Below are 14,214 nucleotides of genomic sequence, written 5' to 3' on the forward strand. Positions count from 1 at the left end.
ACATACATATAAATACATATGTACACACATATAGACATACATATAAATACATACGTACACACATATAGACATACATATAAGTGCATATGTACACACATATAGACATACATATAAATACATACGTACACACATATAGACATACATATAAATACATACGTACACACATATAGACATACATATAAATACATACGTACACACATATAGACATACATATAAATACATATGTACACACATATAGACATACATATAAATACATATGTACACACATATAGACATACATATAAATACATACGTACACACATATAGACATACATATAAATACATATGTACACACATATAGACATACATATAAGTGCATATGTACAAACATATAGACATACATATAAATACATATGTACACACATATAGACATACATATAAATACATATGTACACACATATAGACATACATATAAATACATACGTACACACATATAGACATACATATAAATACATACGTACACACATATAGACATACATATAAATACATACGTACACACATATAGACATACATATAAATACATATGTACACACATATAGACATACATATAAATACATATGTACACACATATAGACATACATATAAATACATACGTACACACATATAGACATACATATAAGTGCATATGTACAAACATATAGACATACATATAAGTGCATTGGAGCCCTTGGCAGTTAAAATAGATGAAAAATGTAAAATCAGTTATGTAATATTCATATGTAATAAAGAATTTAACGGTATATTTACAATAAATATTTCACATTCCAATGTTTATAGCAGGATATGTTCCATGTATTTTTAAATAGATATTGCTATATATATAATCATGTGTGTATAGATATATAATGTACCAAAATGCCATCAAATATATACAGAAATATGTATTTATAAATAAATAGAACGTATTCTGTTATATGAAGAACATTAGAATGTGAAATATTGATATTTTTATGTTGGGTTAGCGCACATGAGAATAAGTGATCAGTTTTGAGCGCGAGTAGGGTGCCCTAATGCTTATTGGGTTAGCGCACAAGCAAAAACAGTTTACGTTCAATTTATAATACAAGCGCAACCCGACGTGCACAAATAGTTTACTTCTAGCGCGATTAACACTCGAGCGGCACTTTAAATAGCGCTCCACTTGTAATCTGGCCTTAATCAGGAATAACTATTTATGTATACATATTTAATAACCATATTAAACAATGAGAACATGTTCATGAATTATAAGAGAGATACAAATGGAACAGACAATTTTAAGAGCTATGGTGAGTAAGTATCTCTTGTGTAAGATTTGCATGTCCCGCTACTTGCCGACCGGAGGTACGCCCGGCTACTTGCCGACCGGAGGCACGCCCGGCTACTTGCCGACCGGAGGCACGCCCGGCTACTTGCAGACCGGAGGCACGCCCGGCTACTTGCAGACCGGAGGCACGCCCGGCTACTTGCAGACCGGAGGCACGCCCGGCTACTTGCAGACCGGAGGCACGCCCGGCTACTTGCAGACCGGAGGCACGCCCGGCTACTTGCCGACCGGAGGCACGCCCGGCTACTTGCAGACCAGAGGCACGCCCGGCTACTTGCAGACCGGAGGCACGCCCGGCTACTTGCAGACCGGAGGCACGCCCAGCTACTTGTAGACCGGAGGCACGCCCAGCTACTTGTAGACCGGAGGTACGCCCAGCTACTTGCAGACCGGAGGTACGCCCAGCTACTTGCAGAACGGAGGTACGCCCAGCTACTTGCAGAACGGAGATACGCACCGGCTACTTGCAGACCGGAGGTACGCACCGACTACTTGCAGACCGAAGGTACGCACCGGCTACTTGCAGACCGAAGGTACGCACCGGCTACTTGCAGACCGAAGGTACGCACCGGCTACTTGCAGACCGGAGGTACGCACCGGCTAGTTGCAGACCGGAGGTACGCACCGGCTACTTGCAGACAGGTGGGCTTCTAAACTTACATATCGATATTTGGGCACTAAAGTAAGTAAACAGTATCTTACCTGGGTACCAGGCAGTCTGCCCGCTGTAGAGTGGTGGCATCGAGTTCAAACAAAGATGCAATATCATTGCCGTGTGGCACTGACACAAGAGTGTAGATAGTTTTTTCTCCAGCCTGCCATTTCCTTTTCCCAACAGGAAGGTCTCCATCTTTCTGCAGAGATAGTGACAAACATTTTAAAATGGTAACCATTGTTAAAATAAAAAAGTAAATATATTCATTTCTCTTTTATATGTGTTTTCTAAAAAGCAGGTATCTATGAGCTAAATAAAACAACTACTTTTTATGCTTGTGGGGCATATAGTTTTTAGCGAATAAGCAGTCAGTCATTAGGGAAATAGTTAAACACAAATGTAAATTTATTCAACATACTTTTATCATACCTAGAATATATTAAGTATCTTTACATTTTGGAGTTTAATGTCATTTAAATGTGAGCTCAATAAGGTTTGAATTGAGCCAGTGTCCCAACTGACTATGGAGAATATTCTAACCCTTTTTTTAGAGAACGGTCTACAAAATCTCCTAAAGAGCTTTACAAATCGTGATAAGTTTTTTGTAGGATTAGATTATACCCAAGTAACAAATAAGTACGGGGGTAAAAATAAATGACATGAAAAAAAAAATTACTGAGTCATCTAGTTCAAGATTTTCTTTGGGTAGGATGAAGAACAAAGGAGAGATTATAAGCCTCTCTTAATAGGAGGGGTTTGAAAAAGCGTCTGAAACTATACAAGGTTAAAGACAGTCTAGTGGAGAGCGGTAAAGAGTTAATTTTTATTCATTTTTTTTAATGTATTTTGTTGTGTTTAAAAACTATTTGGTTTATTTGTATTATGCATGCTTGTTATTATTATTCAATAAATGCTGGGAGAGGAGGGTTGTAACTAACTTTATCATGTGCATTTTAAATTTAATTCTACTTATATTATATAATTTACTTATTAGTTTCCTCTAATTAGGAGCATACCTAGATATACTAAAAAGAGTTAACGTCTTCAGCATTATAAAGCAGACGTGTTTGCAAACACTGCTGCCCTCTAGTGCTGTATTACATTGTTAAAGAGATATTAAACCCTTCATGCCAGGAGCATGTGTTAAAACATTTGCTAGAAAAATAAAGTCACGCAACCGCCTATGCGATCACATTATTTCAAGGCCAGGATCGGGGGACTGCCTATGATGCTAGGCACACCGCCCATACGAATTTCCCATATAATAAAAAAGGTACAGAGCAGGACGACAAAAAAGGTAGGACGTCCCATGTCGTCCCAATGGCGTTAAAGCACAGTGCTGCTATGGAACTAACGGCGTTAGGCAGTTAAACAGTGCTCCTTTGGTAAAAACAAAGTAAACATAAACAATATGTAAACACTGCAATTAGTGTTAAGAAATCTGACGTTGGCCACTAAGGTTGCATTCTGAGTATAGATTCCCCACTCCGTGTATCTCTACTACTATTTTATGACAGATGTTTGCCTAAATGAGACTTGCAGCAATTTATCAAAACTAAAGCAAAACAAAATAAACCCAAAACAATATACAGAGTCAGTACTCAGATCTCCCCATATAGGGGTCTACAGGGTAATGCATCTGATCTTAAAATAAACCCAAAACAATATACTGTGATCAATAGGTGACCCCTTGCTGTCCTGAGCCTGGGGGCTTGCGGGAGCAGCACCACCTCTTCGGACAGACAGCATCACCCATCAGTTCATATGCAATACGATTCCATAAATGAATGAGAAGAGCTGCCAGATTGTGGTTTGTGTGACAGTGTCATGTTTGCAAAATAAAAAAAAATGCTGTACCAGGAAGGAGGATTTGGGGAATATTAACAAAGGGCTTTTTTGAACTGCAAAATAAATATTTCTTTATATTTGAAAGCTGAGGGTATCAGTGAGGTAACTGCACATGCTGCACAATTATAGTAAAAACATATTAATGTTTACTGATCCTTTAAAGTGATGGGGGGGGCGCCACAGGAGTAGCCCGCACAGGAAGCCTGGACACCTAAGGCCGGCCCTGCCTGTGAGTCAGATTGCATATCATTCTATTTATATGGGACAGAGCTGAAACCAAATGGCGCATTACGCACTGGGCTTTAGCTACTCCCGCTAACAAGGGAATTGAATTGGCAATTGCCTATATCGTGTCCACGGCAGGAGAATGGTGACTTGCTCCAGCAATCAGAGTGTGAAAGTAAGAGGGAGCAAGCACATGGGATGCAGCCTTTATTAGCGTGCTATGGTGCTCAATAACTTAATGTCACGCCGCTGCATGCTATGGCTGTTGCTATAGACGCGCCCATGGTGACTCGTTGCTATGGCCGTTGCCATAGATCCGGCGGTGGTCGTTGTCTTTCTCTCCTGATGCCGCTTCCCCATACACCTGGGAGGTCTCCTTGACGCGAACAGGCGCCTATGTAAGTACCTCCTTCACTTCATCTCACTGCCCAAGTATAGGTGTTACTGTGTGTGCTCCTGGGTGCTGTATTTTTATATCGCTGGATTGCCTTATCATTGCTGAACTCTGCCTGTCTCACCACTCTGCTTGCTTAACCCTTGTACTGCTGGATTGCCTTATCATTGCTGAACTCTGCTTGCTTAACCCTTGTACTGCTGGATTGCCATATCGTTACTTAACTCTGCCTGTATGACCACTCTGCTTGCTTAACCCTTCTACTGCTGGATTGCCTTGTCATTGCTGAACTCTGCCTGTTTGACCACTCTACTTGCTTAACCCTTGTACTGCTGGATTGCCATATTGTTACTGAACTCTGCCTGTCTGACCACTCTGCTTGCTTAACCCTTGTACTGCTGGATTGCCATATCATTATTGAACTCTGCCTGTCTGACCACTCTGCTTGCTTAACCCTTGTACTGCTGGATTGCCATATTGTTACTGAACTCTGCCTGTCTGACCACTCTGCTTGCTTAACCCTTGTACTGCTGGATTTTCTTGTCATTGCTGAACTCTGCCTGTCTGATCACTCTGCTTGCTTAACCCTTGTACTGCTGGATTGCCATATTGTTACTGAACTCTGCCTGTCTGATCACTCTGCTTGCTTAACCCTTGTACTGCTGGATTGCCTTGTCATTGCTGAACTCTGCCTGTTTGACCATTCTATTGGTTTACCCCTGAAGTTTAGAAGTAAACCGGAATATTGTTTAAAATCACATTCTCTATCTGAATCATAAAAGAACAATTTTGGTTTCATGTCCCTTTAAATCTGCAAAGGGTTTAATGAAGATCTTTAGTACCAATTTGACCTAACATAACACAGCAAAGAGTTCACAGCCAGTTTTATTGTGATGAACAAGATTTTATTTGTGTTTCCTACTTTAGATTGCAAGTTCCGATGGACAAGTTATATGTGAGGTACAATAGCGCAGGAAGAAAACGTATAATTGGCATAAAAAAACGGATTTTTGTTTGTGCTTACGTCTCCTTTACAAGTTCTGCTATATCATCATTAATGCTTCGCTGACTTTACAATGAACACAGCAGGCTAAGGAGCTCTTTATGGTAAATACGAGCAGCATTATCAGAATATTTCTAGGAGGCAGAAAGCTTTGCACTGAGCGAGGGCCTGAGGTGTCTGCGTGGCTTGTATATTGCTTTGAGTCTGTGGGAGGCCGTCTGCTTTCTACAGACACCTTCGCTGTTGACTCACTTGTGAGTCATTCCCATTTTTAGCAGAGACATCACACTCCAACACAGGAGCTTCCCAAGATACTGAGAATCAGCAACACATGAGCTTCCAGTGCTGATCCAGACTGAAGGCAGCACAGAATAATCACTCTGCAGCATCTGGGTTTGTGCGTGCAAGGAGTTCCCCCAGTGACTTCTGACGTAGTTAAACGTGGCTCTGTCACACTGGGATCAACTTGCTCAGTGTCTGACGTGCAGTGTATTTATAGCACAGCAACACAACCACTTACCATTTGTAAGCACCTTGCCTGCAACTTACTGACTTGTTAAAGACAACCATAGAATTTGTCATTTGCTGAAAACTTAATCGTGCCAAACTGCCAGCTATATATATATATATATATATTGTGACAGGGTGAGAGAAGGAGTGTATGTTAGCAGGAGATTGGAAAGGTCACTTTTTCCCCTCTAACAAAGTGTTAATTTGTTAGTAGCTCACCACAGCTGATTCTGCTTAAATCATTTGGATCCTGCTGCAGAGATAGGATCCTGCTGCAGAGAGAAACGAGATGGACATTTGAGCTTAATACCCTTACACCAGAAGGACTGAATGTTAAGCTGGACTGGCAATGCTGCTTCTAAAAATTTTCTAAAAATTTACTAAATTTACTAAAGTGAAGAAAAAACAATAGTTATCTAGTTGTAAATAATATGTGATGCAGTTGCAGCAGCTTTCACTATGTATTTCATCAGAATTGAACTAGTTTAACTATGTGTTTAACTATGAGTTTAACTATGTGTTTAATTCCTCAAGATATATTTAGAGTCATCACCTGACTGATGATGCAATACAGTTAGTATATTGGCTCCTATTAATATTACAGGATTAATTCCCCTAATAGGAGGAACGCTACCAACAGTAAAATATGATGTAGTCGATAGATTGCTAATATAGCAAAAGAAGGGAAGGATAATGACATACTGTGTGATGTTTTTATTGAGTTTAAGATTTGTAGACGATAGAGTATAAGTTTTTTGTTTTTGTTTGTTTACACAGGGTTACTAAGGTGAAAAAACGATCACTGATTATGAGCTCCCTAGTTACAGGCGACATCTATAATGACGTGAGTATGCTAGGGTTGGCAACGGTAAGTGGTTGGCGACTTCCGGTGGTGAGACCTGACAAAGAGTGGCGTCTCATATAGGATGACGTCATAGGGGCGCCGGGTAAACACCGCTAGAAGCCGCATGGATGAGAGGTGAATATACAAAGCACATACTAATTAATTAAATTGTTTATGCAAATTGTTTATGCAAATGGGTATTGAGTAGGGTATAAGAATTGTAATGATTTGAGCACATTGTAAGTAAGTCTGAGGACGGGGGTGAAACCCCGAAACGTCACTGGATACAAAGTAAAGAAAAGTTTGTGAATATAAACGGAGAGTGCCTGCTTTTTTCCGATACTATATATATATATATATATATATATATATATATATACATACATACAGAGAGAAGTGCACTCACAGGAACGAACAACTGGCTCAATACCATTGTTAGCCTGTTCTATGGTGATTTACCACCTGGGTGCAGCTTTTTAGCCCAGTAATGCTTTTCACAGAGAAGAAATTTCCTGTAGTATATCAGTCTGATCCCGCCTATTACGGTCAGTCCAGCGCCGAAATACCAGGCAATTCCTCTCTGAACAAGGAACACAGCAACCCCAGACGATCGTTTCGGCCTTCATTGGGCCTCGTCAGTGAGGTGTAGCTATGTTCCTCTAAGCACACTGAGGCCGAAACGATCGTCTGGGGTTGCTGTGTTCCTTGTTCAGAGAGGAATTGCCTGGTATTTCGGCGCTGGACTGACCGTAATAGGCGGGATCAGACTGATATACTACAGGAAAGTTCTACTCTGTGAAAAGCATTGCTGGGCTAAAAGAAGTTGCACCCAGGTGGTAAATCGCCATAGAACAGGCTAACAATGGTATTGAGCTGGTTGTTCGTTCCTGTGAGTGCATTTCTCTCTGTGTGTATATATATATATATATATATATATATATATATACACACACACGTATATCACTGGCTTCTATATCATGAATAATAATATATTATGAAGATATATATATACAGCTAGGCCAGACATGATAGCTACATACAGTACACACACACATATATACAGTATATATATATAATCTATATCACTGGCTTCTGCATCATAAATAATAATATAATATAAAGATATTTACAGCTTTGGCATACAGAATTGGCTTTGGCTATTATAGATTAGTGGTTCCAATAATTTGGAGCCAGAGAAGTAAGGAGACCGGCCAGGGGGTGGAAAGGTCAAGCAAGTGCTTTTTAAGATTGGTGTGATTGACGCGTGCTTAAATGTATCAGGAAATGTGCCAGTGGCTAGAGACTGGTTAAAGAGAGTAACTAGAGCAGGTGTTAAAGAAGCAGAGAGAGAGGGAACAAAAGTCATGAAGGAATAGGGTCAAGTGGACAGGTTGTGAGATGAGCAGATATGAGTATGAAGACTTCTTCATTTGTTACAGGAAAAAAAAGCAACAGATATAATAATAGAAGTGGTCGGTAGGAGGGCTGGGTTTGTCAATTTAATTTTCAAGTGATCAGCAATAATTGGAGCAGTGAGTTTGGTAGTGGACAGAGGTGCAGGCGGATGTAGGAGGGAGTTAACGGTTGAATTTATAAAGCAGGAAATCAGCAAGGGTGTGCGTGAACATTGCTGAAGATGGCAGGTCTGTTTCGTGTATCACGGCTGTCATTGTGCACATGATGTACGATGAACAGTGGAGGGTGCAGCTTTGTCAATTGTTAATTTGAGTGCCAAATTATACTGTAAGACCACAAGATCTGGACAAGAGATGGATGTGTAATAGGTATAAGCATAGCCTTGTAAAACAGGTGTGGAATTGGTTTTAGCACAAAGTTGTGTAATAGGCATAAGTGCAGCCTTCTAAAACAGGTGTAGAATTGGTAACAGTGTAATACGAATAAGCACAGACCTGTAAAACAGGTGTATAACTGGTTTAAAAATACAGATGTGGGGATATCAGAGATGAGAGCTTTGAAACTGTAGCAACCAGTGGGAAAATGAAATCTAGACCAATTTCTTCTATGTTGTACTTTCTACGGGAGCGCCTACTTTGTTTGAAAAGTGATGTCTCTCGGAGATCCCCATGAGAGGCACACTAGCATCATCTAGATTCCTTCTGGGCACACTCTATGGGGGGCATTTTACCAAAATATTTGTTAAAGTGGCACACAGAATTAGGTAATACTCTAGATAACAATAAATGGGGGTTGGCCTTTTACAGGTCTTCGTCATAAGCACAGATCCTCAAACTTAATTTCAAAGACCTGAGTACATGATATCTCACTCCAGTAAGATAGCGATACCTACATAGAAATGATAGAGGGCTGTGCTAAAGGTGCTGCAGAGATACTGGTAATATTGGTGGTAACATTTGGTGGTCATGTAAACATTTGCAACCCCCGTGGAAGGAAATTGATAGATTGGGGAAATTCCTATACGGATCCAGCTTCTCATTGCAACCTACACGTTTTCTTAAACCAGCTACTTGCAAAATGACACATGGTCTAGCTCAGATTGCCATCAATAGTGCCAAATCTGTAATAGCTAGAGGATGGAGGTCCCCTTCCCTCTATCACACAGTGGCACAACAGACTAGAGGAACGTCTGATGTTGGAGGGATATGGTTTCTAGAAACACAACTAGACTTATTTCACTCCATTCAGCTTTATTGGGATCAATATAAGGCCCTAAACAAACGCCTATCAGTTTTTAAGACTGGAGATTGGTGGATCCTCTGACGCCTCCACCAGGTTACTCTTCCTATCTGCCTTTCTTTCCCTCTGTAATTACTTCGGAGGTTATTTCTCTCTCATATAAGTTCCAAACCACCCTCCAATTAGATGTATATGCTAGAAAATATCGAAGACATTAATACACACATATATGAAGAGAAGAAATGTTGCATATTGGTAAAAATATTTATTAGCTAGGACACAGTGAACTCTTCATAAATTGAATATGCTACAATTTCAGTATTATGTACATTTCAAAAACAAATTTTTATTAGATCTGCTATTTGTCCTTTTTGACTTTTGTCAAAAAAAAAAGAATATAGATGTGTAATAGGTACAGACCTGAAAACTGGTATAAGCATAGAGATGTGTAATAGGAAAGTACAGCCCTGTAAATACAGTACAGAAACAACTCCTAGGATTTGAGGATACAAAATGTACGTCAGCTCTATTTAATAATAAAGTTTACCTCACAGCACAAATACTTCAATATAAACCAAACACAACAATATATTTTTACATATTCATAATATTGAAATGTGCTATAAAACAGCAGTAGATAACAAGTTCAAGATATACCAGGTAAAAGGAAAGCAGCGTCGCTCAAGTCTGCAATTGAATAGCAGCAGACGTGGTCTAATCAGAGCAGGGTTCCCATTAGGGTAGGAGAGTGCAAGCTTGCGCCGTATACTGTAGCGTGGTGCCAACCATATGAATAGGCTGAGTCAGCCAAAACAACATCGAAGAAGAGAACAGGCAGCACTCCAGGAATCCTGATTAAAAACAGTCCTTTATTGAGAACAACTTAAAACAAGCACTCTAGGTACAATCATGGTCGGAGGATTCCTAACATGTTTTGTGCCGTGCGGCACTTACTCATAGCATCCTATGAGTAAGTGCCGCACGGCACGAATCATGTTAGGACTCCTTTTTCTCCGACCATGATTGTACCTAGAGTGCTTACCCAAGCAACATAGATGTCCCCTGAGATATGAATTGACCGGCACAAAAAACATAAAGCAAGTTTTAATTGCTGAGAGACCACTAGTTTTGACGCAAAGAGCCATTCCCTACCAGACAAGGCCCTGCTCCATCTAACTCTACTAGTGGTTGCCCGACAGGGACATTCCTTGAGGGAAATCATACTATATAATCTGCACTCAGCTATATACTACTGCACCTACCTTTTGGTGGGGGGGGGGGGGAGTATTTTCTCTCCTCCCCTTTATACCAATAAAACCTACACCAGTACAAAACAACCATACACTGACATTAGCCACGGGCCTGGTCGCATCTACCTATCCTTGGGGCACAAGCTTAACCTCCCTTGCCCCTATATTGCTCTTATTGGATATATCTTTGAGGCGAGGTGATGTGACGCTAGAGCTACTACCTTGTTTGTGCTCTAAATATTTCAAGATTACTGACACCAGCTCCAAAATGTTGGGGTAAAATAACCTGTTGGGAGCGGGAGTACACCCCAATTCAAACATACTAACAAAGAGTATCCAGGCTCTGCTGGCATATGGGCTAGAACCTCTATAGACTAGTTGAAAGAAACCCTATTCATAACCAAGGGGAGAATCTAACATTTGGCGCTATTCATAGGCTAACAATCCAGAAACAAGTCATAATGTCCCACTCAAATAGAAAAAAAACTAAGGACGGTAGCAGATCATTTTCACAGTAAATTTGTTGCCGAAAGGGACCTGATTGATGAAGATTCCAGAGACTCACCGATTAGGCAAGGAGAACCTGAGGCACATGTTTCCCGGATGCAATCCCCAGGTAGATCTGACCATATCTCACTCATAGAACTCATTAATTCTCTGTCATCTAAAATGGATTCTCATCACTCATCTTTAAAGCAGGAAACCAAATCCACAGTTGCAGAACTCAAAAGAGACATTGCTACCCTAGGCGAAAGAACAGATGTCCTCGAAAGGAAACCCGAGGTCTTAGCGACTGATCACGCTAATTTGATGTCATATACTCAAACACTGGCTGAGATGATTTTGGACCTAGAGGCGAAGTTAGCAGACTTAGAGGACAGATCGAGACGCAACAATATATGTATTTGTGGAATACCTGAAAGCATCTCTGCTAATGAACTCTCTGTATATCTCTCTGAACTGTTTGAAGCCCTTCTAGGCCCATTGCAAGAGAGCCAAAGATTGACAGAGCACTCAGATCTAGAAACTCCTATCAGGCACAGCCAAGAGATGTCATAATAAGACTCCACTATTTTACATTCAAAGAAAAAGTGCTGAAAGCAGCTTATCTCAATAAAAATCTACCAGACCCCTTCAAGGAGATTCAGTTCTTCCCTGATCTGTCGTCACACACCTTGACAAAAAGGAGGTCCTTCCATCCAGTTACTTAGTGCTTACGCAATCACTCTATAAGATACAGATGGGGATTTCCTGTGAAGCTTTTTTTCCAGCACAATGGACATTCTTATACTATAACAACCATTAAACATGGTATGGAAGTACTGGACACTTTGAATCTTCTACAAGGATCCTCTTCTACATCTCATTCTCAACATAATCCCCCTTCTTCTCGGCAAGGATCCTCTTCTACTTCTCAACCCCATCAAGATTCCCCATCTCTTCGAGCGGCTGCTCCAGAGTGGGATCCTAAGCCTAGACGCTTATCTCCAGCCCATAAAAGAAGAAACCTGTCTCAGCAAGAACTGAGATAACTGTATCCTTTTCTAAAAAGTTTCTTAGATAAATTAGTCATAATCTGTGCAGGAACATTTCAAAGCTTCTAGAGGTTCTCAAATAATTGAGCCTCTTATTAGAAAATGTTGGCCGTAGATTTTGTTGCCCTGTTAATCATATAATTCAATTATTATTATTATTATTATTATCGGTTATTTGTAGAGCGCCAACAGATTCCGCAGCGCTAATAGGGTGTATGCTACCAATTTCCTCTAAACTACAGTTAAGGTCACTCATAGTTAATTGTACTGTAAACTGTTTGTATACTTATTGTTTGTTTATTGTATCAACATTAATGCTCTCTACTAACTCCCCAAAACTAAAGGACCGATGAAGCATATTGTATAACCCAACTATCCCTCACTCCCTATAGAGAGAGGTAGACAGCATACATATTTAGATGTCACTATTTTGCTCCTGGGATTGAACTTGGGCGTCAGTGGTCCCAAATCATTTATAGCTAAAAACCTGGGCAGTTCTACTGTATAGTGACATCCATATAGTTGGATCTATATAAATTCTCACAACTGCTAGGTCTATATTCTGTCGTCCTTGTTCTCTTATTAGCTATAATCACGTATGCCCCCACATTCTTAAATGCTGAACTTTGTGTGCTTCATTATGCCTGAGGTCAATTATCCATACACTTGAAGTGGTCCTGACCAGAGACAAGAGAGGATATAATTTGAGTACTATATTGATACTAAGGGGAGATAAGCTGAGATAAAAGTCACCGACATTCCATATTATTTGGTTGGTTGAACTAATAAGCTAAGCATATTACTCAATCTTTGGGGAACGATATAACTCAACTAAGTCATAAGCTGCCAAAATTCCTCTAAATCATAGTTAAGGTGACTCATAGTTAATTGTACTGTACGCTGGTTGATTAATTACGGTTTGTATTTTGTATCATTATTAATGTTCTCTTTAGCTCCTTAGAACTAAAGGATCAACGAAGTATAGTTTAGAACTCAACTATTCCTCACTCCCTTTAGTGAGATGTAGACAGCATACATATTTAGATGTCAATATTTCGCTACTGGGACTGTACTTGGGTGTAATTGGTCCTAATTCACTCATAGCTAAAACATGGGCAGTCCTACTATATATATACCACATCCATATTTTAGGATTTATATAAATTTATACAACTGCTAGGTCCAGATTTTCTCGTCATTAATCTTTTTAGTAACTATAAACAAGTACGCCCCTGCATTTTTAAATACTGAACTATGTGTGCCACATTAAGTCAGAGGTCAGTTATTAATGTACATGAAAGGGACCTGAGTGGAGACAAGAGAGGATATAATTTAAGTTCTATATTAACAACTATGGGAGATAAGTTGTGATAAAAGTCACCAACATTCCACATAATTTGAACGGCTAAACCAATAAGTTAAGCATCTTACACAATCTATGGTGAATTCATATAATTCGGTTCAATTTGCTGTATGTTCAGTTGTCTAGTTAATTAATTATCTGTTACATATTTAATGAAGCTTCTCTTCATATACTCTCTTCATATCGGAATTGGGGAGTCACCTGACTCCTGCCCCTGATTCATTGAGGTTAATTGCATATATTGTAAAACATAAATCCCCCTTAATTTCCCATTAACTACTGTTCTTTGGTTCCCCCGCCGGATACCATTACTAACCCCTTTAATTATATGTTATTATGGTAATATACGTCCATACTACTCATATAGCAGTGTTTATCTGCTTATAAACCCTTCCCCACCCCTCTCCCACTCATTCTGCAATATTCAAGACCTCTAATTTTAACGGGTCAATTATATAGTTGGATTGCATACTTACTTGGCTTTTTGTAGCTGTCATCCATCCTTTTCCCCTTACCCCCTATTACTCCCCCACACTCCTTCCTCCTCTTCCTTCCCCTTTTTTTTTCTCTCTCTCTCTCTCTTCTCA

At 39.8% G+C, this 14,214-nt stretch overlaps 1 protein-coding gene across 1 annotated transcript in view; it reads right to left on the reverse strand.

Annotated features, from left to right (window-relative positions):
• Positions 1-14,214, reverse strand: part of LOC128664916 (inositol 1,4,5-trisphosphate receptor type 2) — a 693,905-nt gene that overhangs the window by 108,216 nt on the left and 571,475 nt on the right. The window contains exon 11 of the mRNA XM_053719708.1: positions 2,048-2,199. Within this exon, the coding sequence (XP_053575683.1) occupies positions 2,048-2,199 (152 nt within the window). The remainder of the gene's footprint in view (positions 1-2,047; positions 2,200-14,214) is intronic.

Source organism: Bombina bombina, chromosome 6 (genome assembly GCF_027579735.1).
Source record: "Bombina bombina isolate aBomBom1 chromosome 6, aBomBom1.pri, whole genome shotgun sequence".
In the NCBI taxonomy this organism is placed as follows: domain Eukaryota; kingdom Metazoa; phylum Chordata; class Amphibia; order Anura; family Bombinatoridae; genus Bombina; species Bombina bombina.